We start from the raw sequence: 22495 nt of genomic DNA, 5'->3' as shown, positions 1-22495 counted from the left end.
CATTCGAAAACAGCCTTATCTCAACTGAATGCGCACAAATATAGACAACAATAGAAAACACATCCAAACAGTAAAAATCATTGTAAAATCAAACACTTAAGCTATAGAAGTATATCTTATAAGATTTTAACTTCATTAGTGAGGTTTATATTATGAGACAGTAGAAAAAAGAAAAGATTCAAAAAATCCTTATCTCAGATGAATGTGCACACAAAAAGACACCAATAGAAAAAAAAACGAAAATAAAATAATTCCAAAATCAAACACTGAGGGTTCAGAAGTATATCCTCTAAGATGTTAATTTCATTAGTGAGGTTTATATTATGAGACAGTAGAAAAAAGAAAAGATTCAAAAACAGCCTTATCTGAGCTTAATGCGCACATAAACAGACAATAGAATAACATATCCAAACATAAAATCATAACTAAATCAAACAGTTAAGGTATAGAAGTATATCTTATAAGATTTTAACTTCATTAGTGAGGTTTATATTATGAGACAGTAGAAAAGAAATGGCACCGGACTTGCTTTAATGAGATTCCAACCTAATAAAAGGCCTTTAGTTCAATCTTGAAGATACAGTGACCTCTGACCTGGATCTGAGAATCTTCATAGACACGGATTCCACATCCTATACAACGTATATTTTCTTATGTCCAAAGACCACGGTCACACCCTGACACACTTGTGTAAGGGAGCAGTAAATGTAGGAGTTCCCTGGGTGATATAACCTGCAGTCTCAGCAGTAGATGTCGCTAATTCACACACACAGGACCTTTAACACACATTGCTACCATATAATCTACCAGGTATTCACTGACTATAAAACTCTAAAACAATAAAACACTCAGTTGACTAAACAATGACTAAACAATGACGAGAATTATTTGAGAGAGAAAAAAAATCCTAAAGCTTTGAACACCCTGGCCAAGCAAAGGTCCTGAGGCACAACCAACCAGTGACGCCCTACTTTATAGTTTAGATAGGATTATTTTGACTGCTAATGTGCTGTGTTTCTACACATTGAACACTGAAGCACAGTCAGAAGACATCATAATAACTGTGTCCTGTGCAATATCACTTTATACTTATGTGAGCTGTTGTCTTATCTTATAAATCAGTGGAACAGCTGAGTCCTACCAGAGCTGAGGTTGAGGTATCACGGATAACACCTGTGGCCTGAGGCAGCTGTTTCTTGGACACCTCAATGGCCTGGCCTCCAGAGGCCAGAGCCAGTTCCTTGTAGGCATCAAAGGCACTACTTGTGGCCCTGCGACGGCGCTTCTTACTTCTGCTAGTCATGAAGAATGACACCTGTGTAGATAAGTTCAAGAGGACATCACACACCCAGTGGTTCACGCTCAGAAAGCATAAAAACTCAGAGTGATGGCTTCAGTTAGTATCTACCGTAGACTTGCTGGTTCTGATGAGAGCAGCAATGGTGTCCTTGAGTTCAATGTCTTTTGCTGCAGCATCAGTGAAAACATAGATGTGGGAAGACGATGGGGCACCAGTGAGAGCCAACTGGAGGAACAAAGTAATGAACCCATTCAGTGCATGTATCTGTATCATCACTGACAGTAAATTGTATCTCGATGCCAATCTTAGTTACTTCACGACGGTATCATCACTATAGTACCTGAAGTGCTGACAGACACATCTCAGGGATGTCACCTCCCCCTCGAGGTTTGAGATCTGAGATGGCTTTCTTCATCTTATCAGGGTCTTCTGTTCTGAACATGGGTCCAAAGTCTACACAAACACACATTTTAAGACAAACTTTTAATCAAACACTAACACTATGACTATATACAAATTCACAGTGTGTACCACAATTTCATTTATCTGCTTTGAAACAGATCATGCACTGATTTCACAACTAGCAGTAACACATTACTTGATATGATATGTGATAATTTACTATTTTGCCCAGTAACAAATAGTATAAAGAATTACAATTTACAAAACAACAATAATATTACAATTACTCGGCAAAGTAATGCTGTGTTACTACTCTGTTATCTTTTGTCCTGTCACTTTATGATTATATTTACAAGAGTAATATGATGACTTTTTGATTTACATTTTTTTGTAACATAAGCCATTTCCTGAATATTGCCCAACACTGGCCAGGAGTCTAAATATTACCTATGTTTTACTAAACATGACCAGTAGAAATTCAGGGTTCATACCCGGGTCATTGAAGGGCACCAGGATGTACTCAGAGGGCTCGTCCTGTGTTCCTTTTTTGCTGTCAATGATTTCATAAACAACTTTCCTTGCTTCAGCGATGTCATCAGACATACTGCCAGTGGTGTCAATGACAAAGCACACCACAGATGAGCGGGCAATCCCCATCATTCTGTGTGAGAAAGAAAAGTATGCAGTAAAATCTTCCAGTACACACAAGTAGATGTCCTTCATATGTGACCAACATACTTCAGAAATTCCTTGTTCCCGACAGCCAAGACGATGTCCTCCAGGAGCTGGGTACTTGCACTTGTGGCTAAATTCACAGCAGCATTGTGGGCAGCTATGTTGTCAAAGCGACGCTCGTCTTTGCTGATGCCACCACGAGGAACAATAGTGCTTGTCAGGTCACCTTTACCTCCATGGCTACATTTACCTGGTGCAGGAGGGACAGGTCAGAGCAGTGGACTGGGTAGACTGAAGAGCTTGGTAGAACTTAACCTTCTTTTATTCAAGGTAGAAGAAATTTCCTACATTCCTGTATTTGGCACCTGTGTCGCAGTAAAAATAAATATCTAAATACAATAAAATAAAAACATGTGCCTTGTTTTAGAATATATTCATTATATTAGTATATAATGTTTAGTATATAATTATACAAGTATTAATAAGCAGCACAGATAAAGGATGAGTGTTTCAGTGAAAGAAATCTCATGATGCTTTAAGCTCATTTGAGGAAGCACATGTTCTCGTATCTATTGAAATTTGTTGGCGTTTTTATTACAAACCTGCTTAAAACCCATCCATGCATGCATGCATGCATCCATATAGAGTCTTAATCTAACCCCCATTTTAAAATCCAATCCAAAGATTAAAATAAATTGAAAGCACAAACTGTGATATTAAATCACTGAATGCACAGGCTCTAATTTAAATGTCTATAGTATGTTACATTTTTTACACTTTAGAGGAGTAGAAAAGTTGGCATATTAATAAAGGCAGGTTTGTCCTAATATTCACTTTACAGCAGTTCATTTCTTTTGCATTATCTTTGAAAATGTGGTTAAAATGTACAGCAGAGTTTTAATGAAAACCAGACTCCTGTTACCTTTAGGTTTGGAAGAAAAGTAGACTCCCATGTAGCCTGATGTAAGCTTCTTTTCACGCAGGATGTTGGGAAGGATGGGATTGGGACAAGATCCACTTTCACAGTCACTGCAGGTGGGAGTGTTCACATCTACACAAGCAAAGCACAAACAAGATATTGTAATAAACACCTCAACCGGTCGAGGCAGATGCTGTACATCTTTGAGTCTGGTTCTGTTTTTTTTCTCTCCACTGATGCCTAGTGTTTGCTCAATGTGTGAATTGTTGGGTTTCTCTGCGCATGATTATGTTGTCTATGTACAGCGCTTTGAGATTATGTGTGTTATGATTTGGCGCAACACAAAAAATAAACAAATAAAATTGAATTGAATTGAATCGTCTAGTGAGAGGAAAGTCACCACTGATTCATTTCCTTGCTTTTTATGTATCCACCTTGTCATTATACTTGTACTAATATGTTCAAAATCCGAATAACAATTCAGAAATGTTCCTTCTTATGATTGACGTTGTGAGATTTTGATTCTGACAAACCTGCCAGGTTGTCCAGTGGCAGATCTGGGCGTAGGAGGTTGATATATGGTTCTGTGTTTTGCAGCTCCACCCAGTTACTGTGGCTATAGAAGTCCTGAAAATACATAGAAACACTCATGAGAACACTTACAGTACAGTATATAGCACACTTTCATTTTCAGTGAATTAAACATTTCAATGTTTTCTTTCTTACTTCTATCCTACCCTTTGTTCCCTTATGCGGTGTCCTGAAACCTTAAAGGAATACTTCACCGATTTGCATTTAGCTTTGTATTACTTGAATAGAGGTAGTATTTTTGAAAAAGTGTGCTTCCCAACCTCAGTTTCCCCTGAGTTGAGAAATATCTTCATTCTTTTCTTTGTTACGTGCCCACCAGTGACACTTGGTCCTGTTAGTGTAACTGTTAGCAAAGATGGCGGACACTGTTTCCCCCTACGAGTGGGTCTAAAAAGTGCGGAATTAGCGTTGCAGTTTCAAGTCTTGGAGCAAGTGTCACTGGTGGGCACGTAACAAAAAAAGAAAAAGGGGAAATTGAGGTTGGGAAGCACAATTTTTTTTGTGCCCGAAGTGTTAAACTGAAATACTGATTTCCCAAAATACATTTTAATTTTTGGCCCACAAACTCTTTTGATCTGTTGCTCTGCCCAGTAATGCAATTTGCATTCAACACACACGGACTGATACTGAACATAAACAACCTCATTACACCTCCCAAAAGTGTCTCAACCAGAGGAGAAGAAAAACGAGTCTCTGCATTGGAGATTAAATAAAATATAGACGGCTAATACCAAAGAGGAAGATGCGTCCACAACAGACAAACACTCCTCCTCTCAATATAACACTACGATGCCCTGCATCAGAGAATGATCATGTGATCATTCTCTGATACTCCTCTGAAAAAGACCATTTTCAATCTCCACCAGTTGCTGCCACACTGAAATTATCCAAATAAGTTATTTTTTATGAAATGAATACAGACAGTAGGGCAGTATGTCTTCTTTGCATATTTTTTTGAAACTCTGGCAACCACGCCCTTGAACCTTGAACCTTGTACCTTTAGCGTTAATAAAGTGTGTAAGAATTAGTGATATCTAATTCTTATCTCATATTCTTATCTCTGAGATTGCAGATCTTAAGAAAATAGAGGATGCTGGCGCTCACTTTTTTTACGTCCTTCACAGACCAGAAAGGATGTCATTTTTTGTTTGCAAGGAAAGTGTTTCCTTCAAAAATGCAACATCCGCTCTGGCTTATTTGTCCATCTGGGCTGCCATATAAGGAAGATGGGAAAGCTACTATAAACGTCTTGTTCTAAGACTTTGAAAACGGAACTATTTTTACTTTAAACCATCAATACAATTAAAAAAAATGTAAATGTACACATAAATGATCCTTGAGTTGCTTCCTCACCTGGAGTGTATGAAGGACTCTGCCCAGTGCTTCTCTGGCAGCCTTGTAGCTCTCCGAGCGAATGTTAGCCTTAATGGCTCCCATGCCCTCCAGGATTAGGCCACGGCCCTCATTGAAAGTCTCTGAGTTGAAATGGTGCGGAGCACTGAAAGAATTCTTCACATGTAAGCAATTGTACATGCTAGCCTCTTGCTCAGCTGACTCCATTTTATTGTATTTTTGTCTCGCTTTTTATTCTCTTTTTGATGCACTCCATTCAGTATCATTTACCTCAGTTGGAAAAAGAACTTAAAACTTTTATTTATTTCTAAATTTAAGTCTCACTTTAATGATTTTTTTTATTTACATTGTCCAAATGTCTCAGCTCATTGGAGCTTGATTTTCTCTTCATTTTGGTTCAATGTAATATTTTAGTCTGTATTTCTTTTCATCTGTAAGGCACTTCAAGCTTGAATAAATGAATCAAACAAATACACTTAACATGAAAATAATACAAACCATACTTTGCTTTTATTATACATTTTTTCTCCCACCTGTTGGAAAAGTCTCGGTCTACCAGTCCATTCTGTGTGTAGATTTCTTGAAGAGCGGTGTGAAATTTGGCGCCTGAGACGATTCCTGTTGCTGTGGGTCCGAGGCAGCCCTGGACCAGTTCCTCGGGAGAAGAACCCTGCAGACAGAAATGAATGTTTGCTTAAGGAAGGTAACCATGGAAACTAAAGGCCTGTAATGAGAAATTTGTTCTTTTTCTTGAGGTGGCAAGAACAAGAACAGAGTTAGTTATATCCAGGACATTTCATACTTCATGAGAAACTGAAGTGCAGACCTCCTGGGAAGTCCTCACAGGAAATTACAACATTTCTGCATTTACAACGCCCACTTCAAATTTCTGGCCAATCACACAATAGGTGTCAGACACCAAATAAGAAAAATGTTCTGCCCAGGTGGTGTGTCAAGAACAAGCTGCAAGAACTCCCAAACAAGGGCTGCAAGATAATAATGACATGTGATGGAGCAGGAAAATCTCTGAACCATTCAGGGCAGTGGGTCTGCAGGACCAGGATCGAGAAACACTGCAAGGAAATAGCAAATACTCAAGAATTCAAGAATTTTTTTTAACTTTGGTAGTTGTTGTCCTCCATCTTACCGTGGGTTTGAACTCATAACCGCCTTCATCAGCCACTGCCTGACACACCTCCTTCACTTTCCCCAGCAGGGCCATTCCTGTGATACTGACATGAGTGGACGATCCACCTCCGATGGGGATAAAGGCCACACAAGGCCCTGCTATCAGAGCCAAACCCAGCAAGGCAAACCCCAGCACTGAAGTCATGATCAATCTACAATGGAGAAAAAGTCAAATGAATCATACTGGTTAAACATCACAGCTATGATTCTCTTATGTCATGACCCCTGGATTATTCCAGGCACTTTTATTTGAACATCTATTTTGTTTGGACATTTTGTTGTTCCTTTCTATTTTCTTTAACTTTTTAGATATTTGTTTCTGGTTTTCCTTGTTTTCCTTGTTTCCTTGTTTTATTTTGTAGTTTATCCTTGTGTGTAATTTTTAAAGTTTTACTTCCTGTCCTGTCCTGTTGGTTGTCTGCCCTGCCCTAATGTGATTCACCTGTGTGTAATTGGTTTCACCTGTGTTTGATTATCCCTCCCTGTGTATATATGGTGTGTTTCCATTAGCTCGCCTCGCCCCATTTAAATTTTCCATTAGTGATAGTACCTGCTACTTTTTTTAGTACTTGCTCTGGCAAGGATACAAGTGAGCTAAGCTGATACTACGAGCGACGTCGCCTGAGTGTCACCATAGGAAGGGGTATGAGCAAGACGTCCGACACAATAATAAAAGTGAACAATGCCAAACTGTAGACCAGTTAAAAAGACTTAACAATCCTGAAAACATGTGTTAATCTCCAACATTTAGCAAGGAAATGTCTAAAATTTCATTTTAGTCCGGTGCATTTAGTGAGTGTGCCCCTGTCATGGAGGAAGTACTGAACTAATCTTTCACAGCCGTGCTGTGATGACCCCGCCCATGTTCAGCAGGTACTATATTGTAATGGGAAACCAACCAAACCGTGGAGCGTTGAGCCGAGGCATTACTATACAGTGGAAAAACGCCATTGGTGCTCCTTTGTCGGTTTCAGTTCATCCTATTTAAAGGCTGTTATATGCATCCCTCTGCCTCTATGTCAGAAGCTGACAGATACAGGCCTGTCAGACCTAGCTGTTGGTTGGTTTTCACATTCCATTTGTAAGCGATGTGTGCAGCTTAGTAATCTTTATCCAGCCTTCTCAACTTTGTGAAAGGTGTGTCACAGGGTTCAGTCTTAGGACCCACTCTTTTTACAATCTATGTCAATAGTGTAGGTCAAAATACAAATACATCTTTATGCAGACGATACTGTCGTCTATTGTATTTGGACATCTGCAGTCAGCATTTGACATCATTCAGCCTGTGCCACCTTAGACTAGTTGTTGTAGATGATGTTGTTTTCTGCCAGTGATTCTTCCTTCCTTTACATGTGCTCAGAATACCCCTGTTGAGCTTGTGACTTCTTATAAATACCTTGGCATCACAGTTGACTTTCTTTTAAACCCCACGTAGAATATCTTTTAAAGAAACTGAAATTGGGTTTCGTCTTCAGAAACAAACCCTGTTTCTCCTTTAATGCTGGGAAACTGTTTTGTTGCTGCCACCTTCTTGTTTATGGAGATACAATTTAGATGAATGCCTCTGCTCAATCTCTCGCAATCTCAGTCTCTTACAGGCTGTAGGCCCCTCACACAGCACCATTGCACCTTGTATCCTCTGGTCATCATTGCATTGGTACAATTTCATTTAGAAATCTGTCCTTGGCCTGTTGCCCACATATTTATCCACCTACATGTTACATGTTACTCAGGTCAGTCTTAGCTTATATTCCCAGCACTTTCACTGTCCCTCCTCTGTCCGCACAGAGCTTGACAAATCGGCATTTTCCTACTTTTACTACCCTAACCTGGAATACGCTCCTTAGCAGATTTTAAAATTCATCGCTTCACTTGCTGCTTCTGTTTATTCACTTGACATTTTGCCCATTTCCTTTATTGTTGTTGTCCTCTGTTGTGAGGAGAGGAAAATAAATCATGTTAAAACCGTATGTTACCAAATAAATAAATAAATAAATAAAGCCAACAAGAGAACAGACCAGTGAGGTAAAATAAGTTAAACTCTAACAACAGATACACAATGAAATGTAGAATGTGAGAATAGATTAAATAATAATCAAATATTCAATAGAAGTAGAATTAAATTAAAACAAACTAAGGGAGGTAGACATACATGAATTGTCAAGTTATAAAACAAGAAAAAAAGTTTAATAAGTACAGAAATATAATTAATCACGATAAATAAAGCCTTTTTGGCATCATTTACCCTATTTTAAATGGTTTAATCCTTATTTCATTTCAGAACTGTTAGGTTGGTGTTCGTCTGACCGACCCTCTTAGACAGAACAGAGCCCCAGATTGTTTTAAATCCCATCTTTAAGCTTTGTTTTCTATCAAAGCTTTTGATAGTATCAGATCTTCCACCTATTTATCATATGCCATTTTTTTATATGTAATTTTTAATTATCATTTGCATTCAATTTTAGTGTCCTTTTAGTCAAATTATATTAAAATAGTAGTTAATTATTCAAAAGCCCAAGAATTACTACATTACATGTAATGTAATGTTTCACAACTGTGAAAGTTGCACAACGCAGTCCACAACTGTGGAATGCGTCACTCCCAACTTCACTTTCTTTACTTTGTTCTTTCTTTGCTTATGTACATATATATATATATACACTGTTCACTTTTGGAAATTTTGTATGCTTGTTATGCGCCAATGACACCAGAACAAATTCCTTGTATGTGCAAATCGTACTTGGCAATAAAGCTCTTCTGATTCTGATTCTGATTCTGATTTTAAGTACTCTAAGTACTATATATTTGAAAAGGATTTGGTCCGGAGAGAAACCCTTTTGGATAAAAAAATATTACAATGTTGTTAAATACACTAAACATTGAAAGATAATCATACCTTGATGTTTCTCAGCTGTGATGAGCCTCGCAATTCCTCTACAGCTGAAAAAAAACACTTACTCTGTGAGGGTGGAAACTCTCATTCTGCCATTATCACTCATGTCACAGCTTTAATCATATCCAGGCGTTACCCTGGTCAAACCATAGTCATAAACCTGTAAAGTTTGACGTCTGAAGGTGCAGACTCCCGTCTCTGTGTTGAATCATTCTTATGTTTGCTATATGTTGTTAGTATAAAAAGTGTATTTCTTTGCTGCATAAACATATTTAAACAAAACTGGAACAAGTAAAACTTTACATCTAAACTCATTTCTGTTACATTCAAACCATTTCTCAGTGTACAGCTTAACATACAACTTAATTTTCTAATCCAGACCTTCAAAATCCATCCATAAAACATTTTAAATTATAATTGAATCATTAATATTTCATGGTTATTCGAAGATTAAAAAGTTAAATCAGGAACCCTATTATATGAGCGTTCACAGTCCAGCTGCAGTATCTGAATCTGAGTTGCTTTTTCTCAGCTGTATACACTTTAGGAATTACTGCAGTTGTTTACATATTCATTGAACGGAAATCATCAATGATGGATAGAGAAGTGGAATGTTTTCTGCTTAAAAATGGGTGTAATTGATTTGTTTAATTGTCAACATTTTTGTAGTATATCATATTTAATGCTTTATTTTCTCCCTATTATTCTGTATTTTGTTTAATATATAAGGTATTTATTTAAGGTATTTTGATACCTTAGTTAAGATATATAGCCTCTTTTGTTTTCCTCCTTGGGAGAGATTTCTGTTTGTAAATTTTCACAGCCTTTTAGGAACTCCAATCACTAGGATGGTGAATTACTTTTTATTAGTTAGATTGATTAGATCCAATCATTTAGATTGCGTTTTGTTTTTGACCTCGTTCTTGGTTAGTTATAGATCGCCAATCAATAGGATTGTGCTTTTGAGTTAGTTTTCGTTTTGAAGTGTTTAGAGCTTTGTTTTCCTGCGTTTGGAGAGTTTTCTGTTTTGAGTTTTAGGTGATTACCATAGTCTGAGTTTGTTTCCTCTTCGGAGTGATTTTTTGTTCCTCGTCCACAGTTCCGCAACGTTTCTTTTGAAAAGCGTTGTGTTCTCCATTTGTTAGTTTTTCATAGCCTCGCTTTTGTTTTCCCTCAGTAAAGAGGATCTGTCTTGTGTTTTGTTAACGATACTTTTCACTTTTTCTCAATTTACTGTAATATTAATTTATTTGAATGTGTTTTTAGGTTTTTGCTCTTGATGTAATCAGTGTTGTTTTGTCATTACATTACATGTCATTTAGCAGACGCTTTTATCCAAAGTGGCTTACAGGGGAATTGAGTACAACCTGCCAGGGGTGGAGTTAAACTTGTGACAACTATGGTGCAGCCTAAAGACATATTCTATTCTGTTCTATTCTATTCTACTATGTGACTATACTTTAATGCTATTCACCTCTTCATTTTGCAACAAAAATAAATGTATCTTGTAAACTATTTATCATTCCATATCAAAAGAAACACTTGTGAAATATCATCATAAATAAAATGTCAATTTTGAATGCTGACCAAACCATACACTCAGGGGCCCCCAGGATGTTTGAGTTTGAGGCTTTTCTTTTCTTTTTTTTTTTTTTTTTTACAGCAAATAAGCATGAAAGTCACATTAAAATATTATATTAACATGTCTTTATCCAGAGCTGCGTCTTCGCGGAAATTACAGCACAGTGTGACGTGTGAGACAAACGACTAGTTCACACAAGTCCAGTCTCTGGCGTGTTGATGTAAGATGATCATCAAACAGATCATATCAGTCTCTGTGACTGTGACTGCTCTCTTTTTCAGGACATATTTCCTCTGTAATCGACATGTGTGATTTGAATTTCCAGGGAAATGTGCAAATGTCTTCCTACACACACACAAACACACATACGTATGTACATATACATGTACAGTATGTTTGTATGTGAGCATTTTTGTATGTGGGTGTGGCAGGACTATTTGGTGGGCGTTTCCATAAGAGGAGAGAGAGAGAAGGGATGGGTGTCTGCAGCAATAAGACAGAACAGCGGCACAAACATTTCAAAGATTTACGTTTCTCTCTCTTCTCCGTGACTGTGAACTAACATCGAGGTGAGTCTGACCTGAACTTCACTTTTTACAGGATCATAATGACGTCTCAGCTTTGACAACTTATGATCACGCTGTAGCACTGTTTTGCAGCCATGCCACAAAACTTTCAGTGATTTTCATATTCATATATTTCTATTCAGATAAATGTGTCCTTTAGTTGGTACTGAGGATGTGAACTGGCGAAGTGACATCGTCATAACAGCTGGATCTCATTTAATCTAAGTTTTAACCAAAGCAAATTCAGTAGAATCTAGTTATTGACCTTTATACTATATTAATTTTCATAATGTTATTGTGTTACACCATAGAATTTGGATGTTTGGAAAAAAACAAATGTATAATCATGTGAAAAAACGTATGTTATGATGTTAATTGTTTTACACTTCAACAATTTATGATATTCATAATATAACACATCATCTTTCAGATTATAAAAAGATAATGAATAGCATGGATATTTATTGTTATTAATGCAAAGGTTTCTTGTTGCAATTCAAGTGTGTTTGTCTCATTTTTCATATTCTCAATATTATATACATTTTTTTATGATGCGTCACTAACAACCTTCACAGTTCATGCTAAAATTATACTGACTTTGTATTCAATTATTTAGTTTTTACCCTCTACTAAACACTATCTGATGATGCTCTGTGGTTGTTACATAGTTCATATAGTCAGTAATGTTTTATTTTTGTTTCAGACCCATTTTCCCATGCTGACCTAACACTGTTGCAGGTATGTTTTTATCATTATTGAAATTAAAAAAATTTTACTTTCTCATTGAAACATGATGTTCAAGGAGGTACCAGGGTTTATTTTACCTTACATTTTTCAATTTTTGTTTAATGTAGACACACATGACATGGACAATGATTACTGTTACTGGCTCCCATGATACCATATATTATTATTTTTTAGCTTTCAACGTAAGGGTTTGGATGTTGGATGAGAAAGCAGCTTTTACAACATCATATATTTTTATTGTGTTTGAACTCAATATTATATAATTTAAAAAAACAGTCATGCCATAAATCCTGCCTTTGTGATGGTTATATTGTTTACTTTTGTGTTTTACACAGATGTTTTATGGTCCGTATGGAGGCTGTAATTTATACTGTTGAATTGCATTTATTTATACTACAGGAGCATGTCTCAGCTGCATGTCTCATCACGCTTCTAAAAGTTACGGACTACAGCTTTAAATGTCTAAAGCAGTGCAGTTCATTAAAATGTCTGCACTGCAACAGATGTAAACATGAACATGTGACTACAGAAAGCCAGCGCAAATGAATCCCAAAAAGAAAATAATAAGGAAAATAACGAGAATTACTGCTTCCTCTATTATGATTATTCAATTTCTTAGTATTTTAAAGGCAGCTTTCACATCAAGACATTTGATTTCCTCATCAAAACTGTCCAATGAGACGGAAGCAGTCGTGTCAATGTTGTGTCATCGTTGCTATATTTACTCACGTCTGCATTCGTGTGCATACATGACGCTGTGTTTACATCACCTACACACTCTGCGTAATATGATGTAACTGTATGTATCCATAAGTGTATGGAAGAATCATTTTCAAGATAATTGTTGAAAAGACTACGTTTAGAATTCATACACTAAAGCAAACTTCTTGAGCTGCCATTAGACCACGCGACCGTGCACTTTTTGTAACGCACTATTGTCACTTATTTCACAAAATCACAATTTAGTTGACTGCATGACAGAAACTACAAAAGGCAGTTGTCACAGTACAGAATATCCTGGTGTGACCTGTGAATTGCACTGAATGATGTCTCAGTGAAAAAAAGATTGATGGATTGATAAAAAAAAAAAACTTACCATGGATAAAAACTGAAATGCCTTGTTGGTTTGTAAGCCCTACATTCCAAGACTGTATTGCTTCACTAAGGATGTGTCATTGCTCAATGTGCTGGTATGTGGTTAGACCAAAGCAGCAAGCTTTGACGTGTTCGTTTAAAATGTTAACACCTTTTTTGAGAAAATAACAAAATAAAGAAAATAGAATCAATATAAACCCTGAGTTAATTCTGAAAGCCAGACACTGTGCCTAAGTTTACTGTGAAAGTTGTGTTGATGTCACACTATGCAACATGACAAGAAGGAAAGTAGGTCACAAAAATGAGGTGAAAATCCTCATTTTTAAACAAAAGTGATTACTGTGATGAATACGACTAGATGAGCAGAAGAAAATAAATGTCTACTGCTAATAATAGAACTATTAAATAGCTTTTGTCATGTTTAATCCAGTCTGCAAGTATGGGCTCATTCACAAGATTATCAGATAAAAGGGATCGACTCAGGTTTTGTTTACAGTCTCTTTGGCAACAAAGTCAATCTGTCCTCACGGGGCTTATTCCTTTTAGTCACGCTTTGAAGAGAGGAAGTGGTGATGAAGTATCAGCCGTCACTAAGCACTAATTATGATGAATTATTTCCAAACTTGGCCACACGGTTGGTGTAGTGGTTAGCGCTCTTGCCTTCGCAGCAAGAAGACCCGGGTTTGAGCTCATAGAGTTTACATGTCTTCTCTGTGTGTGCGTGGGTTTTCTCCTCATGCAATATAGGGATTAGGTAAATTGGTCACTCTAAATTGACTGTAGGAGTGAATGGTTGTTTGTCTCTATAGATGGACTGGCAACTTATAGGTGTACCCCACGTATCGCCCTATGTCAGCTGAGATTGGCACAGCACCCACCCGCGACCCTCTCCTGTGGAGGATAAAGTGGTATAAAAGGGATGGATGGATTTCCAAACTCTAAGCAGCAGCAAGGGTATTGCAGTTGGGCTTCAAGAGGTCATTAAAAATGTATAATAAATAGTGTATCAGTCATCAGAGATTAAGAAACTGATGGTGTAACCAGTTTACTCACAATTAAAATGTTCATTTATGGCCACAAAATCTGTGTCTTAGTTTGTTGTTTTAGTTTGTTGTGCCGCCAGCACTTCAACACCCGGGTTACTCAATCACAGCGACTATGTGTCATAAATACTGAATGTTACCAAATGTAAACGTCTCATTACACCTCGACCACAGAGAAAGAAAGTCCAGGGTCTGCAGTGGAGATACATTCAGATATAGATGTTTGAAAGCAGAGAGGAAGAAGAAGACAGATGCCTGTGTAGATCATGCTCATGCAAGCAAAACAGTTTACTTCAGTCAAGGTTAGCCAATGCTCTCTGTCTCCCCCTGCTGTTTGTGGATATTGAACAACTGTTGAATTGTTGAAACACGACAGATCAGGTACCAAAGAAAGCACCAGGTACCAGCTACTATCACTAACGCAAGCCTAAGCAAAAAAGAAAAACGAGTAGAGTCATGTTGAGCCGAGAAGTGCTAGAAAAGCATGATGGAAAAGTGCCAATATTTTGCATATTTCCCCTTTATGGTGTTGGCAGACAATTATCAGCAGGGTCACAGCCTTCCTAAGTAAAAAAAAACACATCAGCTACTGAAGGAGATAAAGCAGGTAAAGTGTGAAGAGGCTTGCAAACGCTGGAGCCTCAGATTGTTCAGATCAGTTCTGTCTCTTTATCACACTTTGTCTTTTTTTTTTCTTTTAGAGCCCTGATGTCAAACACGACCAAAGGAGTGCTCCTCTGCCCCATACTGCAGGACATGCAAGGGCACAGCCTCAACAATAACAAACAGGCTAATTTGGTTGTGGTTGTCGTCCACGGTCTGGTTTCCTGCCTGGGGATTTTGGAAAATGCCCTTATCCTCTGGGTGGTTGGCTTCCGCCTACAGCGTCGCACCGTATCCTCTGTTTGGGTGCTCAACCTGGCCATGTCTGACTTCTTAGCCACGCTGACACTCCCCTTCTTCACGTCTTACCTTTACCACTCCCACAGCTGGGAGCTTGGCAACCCCCTCTGCAAGACACAGGCTTCTATCTTCTTCATGAACATGTTTGTGTCGGCCTTCCTGCTCGCAGCCATCTCACTCGACCGCCTGCTTCTGGTGGTGAAGCCGGTGTGGAGTCAGAATCACCGGTCAGTGGCAGGAGCATGGAAGGCGTGTGCTCTGGGTTGGCTGTGGGCTGCGATAAATACAATACCTTACACCGTGTTCCGCTCCGTCATGAAGAAACAAGATGGGCGAAATTTGTGTTATCACAACTTTGCTTTAATTCTATCGTCTCAGACGTCACTGGAGAGAGACTGTGAAGTCAGACAAGCAGCAACAGCCGTCTCCAAGTTGCTGTTTGCATTCCTTTTTCCCTTGGTAGTGATTGCAGGGAGTTACATCCAAATAGGTCTCTTCCTTAAGAACAGAAGCCAGAGGAGGAAGCAGAGCACCACCAGGCTGAGTGATGCTCTGATCACATCAAACAAAGACAGAACAGCAAGAACTACAACAATGCCTGTTAATATCTTCCTCAAGTCCTCCAGTCCTCCTCAAACCGCGACACCAACTGTCATGTCACTTGCAACAACCTCTAATCACACCAGTCAAGGCATGTTCTCCCAGAGCTTCATCAGAATGGTGACATTTGTGATCACAGCGTTTGCATTATGCTGGGCTCCCTATCACATCTTCTGCGCCATCGAAGTGGCAGCTCATTACCAGCGAAACATGCTCAAGTTAGTGGAGGTGGGGCTCCCCCTAGCTACAACCATTGCATTCCTGAATCCCGTGTTGAACCCCGTCCTGTATGCCTTCAGCTGCCCACACTTCTGTGTGAGAATACGACAGAGTCTGGGAGCAGTGTTTGACGGACTGGTAGAAGAAGAGGTGGAGTTTCTAACGGCGCCAGGGAAAAGTTTAAGAGCGCATATCCAATGGAAAAGTAGCCGAGATGTGAACTTCCCAACAAAGTCACCCTGTAAATCACATGTTATCCAACAACACTTGCCCCTCCCTTCGGACTGTGAAGGCACTGAAGACTGTCACATGCAGAATACAGAACAAGACTCGAGAATTGAGGTGGAGCAGAGCTGAGACACTGCAGACGTAGAATTCATAATGCATCTTATATCATGTCATGGCGTGGCTCTACAGGGATCACGGCGATTGGGTTGGTCCGCCACTCTGGTCCAGACAAAAATATCCACATAACTACAGCACGGACTGACATTAAGTTATGTAACGTCATCTGTGTTGCTGAGAGGATGAATCCTACAGACTGTGGTGACACTAGTTGGGGGAACCTTTATACAAAAGAGGTTAAATAAATTTACTTCCAAGATGCCTATAGATGCTGCACTAAATTATGCTTGATAGTGAATGATTACTATATAATAATACATTTATTCTGTGTAGGTTTAAAGGGCGAGTGCATAACATGTAGAAGTGTTTGGAATTCCTTTATTGTCACTGTAGGGTCATACATGATTACGGTGTAAAGTTAAAATGCAGGGTATGCAATAATTTGAGAGTAAATATAAAGACTGAATATCTTAAGTATGTTTGTATGAATGTATAATTGCTTTAAAGTAAAAAATAATTATTATTCTTTGGTTGTTGTTGCAAGAATCAGCAATCCACTTAAACTTGAAGCATAAACCTATAAAGAAGGAAACAGCAATATGTGAGAAAGTGTATAAATCCTTTCTGGTATGTGAAGGCCACCATAGTTTCCTTAAAGCTTGGAAGAAGTGACCTTTAACATTTTAGGTCCCTGAACTGTTTTCAAATGAAACCATAATTAATGTACATCCTTTAGCACAATTTTGACAGGGGAGTACAAGTTCGCAGGGCACATGCTGAAGATTTGGTCTTCATGCCATGCAAATCCTGGCCACCAGAGAGCAGTGTGGCTCTAACTGCATCATTATTAGACATGACATTGTATGGTAGGATTATGCTTTTCAGGTCCTGTAATCCAGGAGCTCTTTAAATCTGAACAGCTGAGTGTCTGACCACCTTTCCGAGTGATTGGATTTGATCACATCTCATACCCATTTTGATTGACTGCCTCATTGTGATTGCCACAACTGTCTGGTTCCAGCTCTTTTCCTGACACACACACACAAGCTGGATGTAATGTAGGCCACAGCAATGTAGGATTAGCATGAAGGTAGTTGTACTTTGGGGAGAGAATATCAGAGATTGAAGATACAGACGGCATGTGATTCAACAACTTTCCTCTAATCCATTAAGTTTTAGCATCTTATCTTCCTCCCCTCTTCTATTTACACATTTCTCTGTGCTGTCTCTTTGGTGGCACAGAAAATCCCTTGAAACAAACAAAAATTACAGGGCACTTACAGGGCAGAAAAAGAAATTAAAGAATATAATGTTTCATCAGAGGTTGACCTGCAGCATTTGACTAAATAGTTTGAAGGACATGGATTGCAGAATAAGAGTTTGTAGTATAGGATATTTTAATTAACTTGCAAGTATAAAATCCCTGCCTTCACATAAAGTTCATCAGTTTGGTTGTTGTTTGTTTGTTTGTTTTCTGCTATAAATCATGATAGAACTAATGTCTAGTTTAGTTGCTGTAAGAAAACAATTATTCCATTATGACTTGGTTCTTCCTCGAATTTAAAGTGTGTGTAAATGTTAATATAGTTAGCATAACTCTTCCTCAAACCATATAAAAAACCCTCAGCTTGTTTCAGGGTAGACAATTTGGCTGAATTTGACATGATTTGAAACCTAATTTTCAAAATATGAGTGACCTTTTCAGTCATCCAAATTTGGCAAGGTGTGTTTTTTTAAATTGCTTTACACTCACTTTAGCTTACCATTGATGAAATTAGTGGAACCTGAGAGTGTGAGTGTTGAATATCCCTGTGTGAGTAAAATAAAATGTCTTAATATGTCACGCTATAATTCAGAGAAAACCTCTCTAAAGATGGTTAGAGGTTAGAGGTCATAGATGCCCCACCACAGAAAGAAGGGCCGCATAAGAAGACAGCAGGAGATCAGCTGACAACATTAGCCGCTGAAAGCGATAGTGGCGGAGAGATTATATAAAGCACTGTGAAAAACAGTTTGAACAGATGAGAGATAAGGAAAGAATGAAAGAGAGAGAGAGAGAGAGTAGGTGGGTGGAGAGAGGGAGGACTGGTGCATATTGCTTTGAAGGGGTTTAATGCACTGCTCCTGTACTTATAGCTGACAGATGCTCGGTGGAGAATTAAAGTCACACGTCACTGATTTTCTTTGGAGCGTCATGTATGAAACAAACTGTACTCTCATGCACACGTACACTGTAAAAAATGTCCCCTTTAAATTACAGTAAAACGCTGGTAGCTACAGTTGTCAGCATTTTACTGTTTTTCTACAGTGTCACTACTGTAATCACAAACAAAAGTTGATTACTGCAAATAATAATAATAATGATACTGTGAGCAATTTAGCTGCCATTATACTCTTATTTTAATGTTCCAGCTGTAATCTCCATTAACAATTTATTGCTGTAGAAGGTATCACAGTTCTGTAGAACGTGGTCTTCAGTATCACTGCTTAGTTGTTTTAGATCATTTAAAAAAGATGTACATGTATATATATGTATATATATATATATATATATATATATATATATATATATATATATATATATATATATATATATATATATAGATAGATATATAGATATATAGATATATATACATATATATATATATATATTCCAAAATTGAAATTGCTAGCATTGTAAAAGCTTGGACAAACGATTGCTTCACATAAGAATGCTTGAAAAGTCAATGAATTACACTTTCAGCAACTGACAAATGCAAATTTATTACATTTTTGTAAAACACAAAATATGTTTATGTCCTATTTACTCCTTCTTGGACACCACCTTCCCCTGGCTGGCTTTTGTACTCCTGGCAGGGTTAAGACCAACAAAGTGCCTAAAAACGTTAAAACACAGAGTTAAATATTATCAAATCAATATGAAATGCTAAATCTATGCTATCCACAGTCCTACTCTTTCAATATTTATGGTGATAAATGTGTGAGCTGAGTGCTGAATTATTTCTAAATCCACTCAGGAAGACCATACTTGGAGTTGCATGTGCCTGAATTATGCAAATGTTTTGCTCAAATTCTTAGCAGTTATGTCGCAAGGTACCATCTCTATGTGGTTCCCACGCCTTCACAGCAAAAATAATTGTCACTGGTTTAACAGACTCTATTGATGTTGTCCTTTTAGCAGCTAAGTATTACAAAGTAATACTTTGTACTCTTTCAGGCTTATGTCATTTTGGTAACAAAAAACAAAAACAATAAAAAGGCTACAATACAAACTTGCAAAACAGAGTAAGTTTTATTGAAATTACCTTGTTCAGTAGGTGCAAGATGAATCACTGCAGGAAAAAAAGCAGCAGGTGGCAATTCTGGCGTCTTCTTTCTTTCTATGTAGATTCATTCATTCATCTGTTAACTTCTAAATGCAGTTATGTGACTTGACAGATAAGGATTTTACTCAAAAAGTCTGCATTATACCATAATTTTTTGCAGCAGTTTGCTAAAACTAACATTTTATTCCACAACTACATCAACATTTACAGTATTAAACTGTATACAGTAAGAATGGCAGGCTACATTACTGTATTTGTTGTGACGGTAACACTTTAGATTAGGGAACACATATTCCCCATTAACTACGTGCTTACTAACATGCATATAAGTAGCATACCAGACCTTTATTAGTAATTATTAAGCATGTAATTAACACCTTAATCAGGAAAGATCTTAATTCATGTCGTAATAGAGGTAGAATAAGGTTGTGTAGAATAAGGTGTTAATACATGCTTAATAAGTACCAATAAAGGGCTAGTGTGCTATTTATGCACATTAGTGAGCACCTAGTTAATAGTGAATATGTGTTACGTTGTGACGGTGTGTTGGGTATTGTTGTTGTTTTTTCTCCTTGTCTTTCTCCCTCTCTCTGGTTGGGCGTGGTTGTGGCAACTCTGGTTCACCTGCACAGTTTTCATTAAAACTAATAAATTAGAATAAAATCTATCGTGGTATTGGGCTGCTGGTCTGGCACTTTGAGTGTTATTGTTTTTTCTATGAGTGGTCGTGACCCAACATCCCTCACCGTGGCAGTGACAGTATCGCCAATACATCACTGCTTTGCCATTACCGACTTTAGATAAGGGCTTTACTTTACTAAGGCTGTGACAACATCCTTTCGAGCATGAAGCAGGATTTAGATTTGAATAGGCAGAACTCTAATCTGTGACTGAATGAAGTACTTGTAAATATTAAATATTACACGAGTACTTCTTTAACTGTTGCTGCATTCATATCAACATTTACGTCCATCACGCTCACTGCGATGCACAGGGATGTGTTGCGAGTTATCATGGCTCGGGCCACACCCATATACTTTTGAAATATCAGCCTGATTTTGATCTCAGATGTTGAGTGTTAATTTGTACTGACAAAAGCTGTCAGCAAATATTCGTATAAACACCTGTCAGAGTCTCAACAACTACATCGTTGGTTGTTCCTGCTGCACAAGACACACACACACACACACACGGGTTCATGCAGCCTAAACAAAACATTAACCATAACCACAAATTCAAATCTTAGCTCTAAATTGAACAAATTCCTCAGAAGTGAGGTTCTGCCTCATTAGGACCAGGTTTTGGTCCTGACAAGATCAGTGTTTATGCCAGAAAAAGTACAAACACACATGCACACACAATTTGAAATAGGATATTTACATGCAAATGTACAGATATGGTCCGTCTTCATATAAAATGCACTCATACGAAATCACTCAAGGCCGGAGAAAGTGATAAAAATCAGTGTCAGTCATACTACTCACCTCTGAGCTCTCAGGTAAGGTGAGTTGTTATTGCTTCAAGGTTGTGAAGAAACTCTGATCAAAATGATGCCATTTGCAGTAAGAAAAGTGTAAAAAGCGTGAAACCCTTGACCCTGAGTCCTTCAGATGATTATTGGTTTCTCTTCAAATAATAATGAATTAAAAAAAACAAACACAGGGCGTATTTGTCAGTGCAGGCAGGATTGCTTGACTGTCTTGTTACAGCATATGCAGCTGTGCTGAAATTCCTTTTCTGTGAAATGCTTCTTTTTTAAAGGAGTGTGTGTGTGTGTGTGTGTGTGGGGGGCAGAAGAATGATTTTAGGTGGGCCTGTTACTGCGAGATTCACTGTATGTGCCTCTGTGGTATCAGCCAGACTTTTTTTCTTGTATAGTCTTTTTATGTCTCATTGCTTACACTTAACATTTTAGTAGCAATGTGGTAAATCCACTGCAAATCTGGTAATTGCCACACAAAAATGTTCAAATTCAGCCTCTCTTATGTCCTACACACTTGTTGTCATTATTGTTATCAATCTATTACTTGGTGACATCATTACTCTGTTCAACATTGCATTATTATTATTCCCAGTAACATAAAGTATATGAATACTTACTTCCACTGTGGTCCACAGGGAAGAGAATATCACAGAGTGTGAAAATAACAGACAGAATAGTGCAAACAAGAATAAATAAACACTGTTAAAAACTAGAATTAAACTTTAGCCTCGAAATGAAAACCTGTTACTATCAAAAAGTGAACAGGTTAGCAAGTATTGAGGCACATTGTCAAAACTTGCAAAGATTATTTTATTACTACAACGTAACCCGAAATGTTACGTTGCAGTAATAAAATGGTACTTTGAGCCTCACAAAGAAAAAATCTGTCTCCTCTGACTTTTATTGTCATATTCCACCCAGTCTGACCTGCCACGACCTGCCATGCATACACGTCAAAACCTGTAAAGGACAAAAAATAATACAAAATAATACAATAATAACATTACAATAACCACACAAAGTAAGTTTAAATGGTTATTGTAATGTTATTATTGTTTTGGAAATTGCGGGGTGGTTTAATTCCTGGTCCCCTCTCTTACTGTTGTAAACATTCACTTCTGACAAACATTAACCGAAGAGGAAGAGAATCAAAGATTCTAACCCGCACTACTTGCACTGACACATTTATTTGTGATGTTGACAAAAAAAAGGAAAATGTTCTTGAGTATACAGTATAAAGGCAAAAGGTTCTGTTTGGTTTCTAT

The 22495-nt window shown here is 37.8% G+C and overlaps 2 protein-coding genes across 3 annotated transcripts; one reads left to right on the top strand and one right to left on the bottom strand.

Moving 5' to 3' along the window:
- Positions 1–1096: 1096 nt before the first annotated feature.
- On the bottom strand, positions 1097–21496 carry LOC122771628 (von Willebrand factor A domain-containing protein 7-like). 2 transcript variants are annotated; one of them, XM_044029297.1, is made up of 11 exons: positions 21232–21496; positions 6388–6580; positions 5774–5910; positions 5241–5385; positions 3830–3923; positions 3300–3428; positions 2441–2627; positions 2194–2363; positions 1641–1753; positions 1409–1525; positions 1097–1315 (listed from the first exon to the last, which is right to left on the bottom strand). In XM_044029297.1, the coding sequence occupies exons 2-11, from the start codon at positions 6571–6573 to the stop codon at positions 1112–1114; spliced, it is 1482 nt and encodes a 493-aa protein (XP_043885232.1). In that variant the 5' UTR covers positions 6574–6580; positions 21232–21496; the 3' UTR covers positions 1097–1111. The 2 variants fall into 2 exon arrangements, with proteins under 2 accessions (XP_043885232.1, XP_043885233.1); XM_044029298.1 differs by lacking the exon at positions 21232–21496 and adding an exon at positions 9325–9416.
- Positions 11403–16895, top strand: LOC122771629 (prostaglandin D2 receptor 2-like). Its single transcript, XM_044029299.1, has 3 exons — positions 11403–11472; positions 12173–12207; positions 15056–16895. Exon 3 carries the CDS (start codon positions 15063–15065, stop codon positions 16431–16433), a length of 1371 nt encoding a protein of 456 aa, XP_043885234.1. The 5' UTR covers positions 11403–11472; positions 12173–12207; positions 15056–15062; the 3' UTR covers positions 16434–16895.
- Positions 21497–22495: the final 999 nt, after the last annotated feature.

Source organism: Solea senegalensis, linkage group LG6 (assembly GCF_019176455.1).
Source record: "Solea senegalensis isolate Sse05_10M linkage group LG6, IFAPA_SoseM_1, whole genome shotgun sequence".
Lineage (NCBI taxonomy): Eukaryota > Metazoa > Chordata > Actinopteri > Pleuronectiformes > Soleidae > Solea > Solea senegalensis.
The sequence above is the reverse complement of the archived record's forward strand: the minus strand, read 5'-3'. Positions and strand labels throughout refer to the sequence as shown.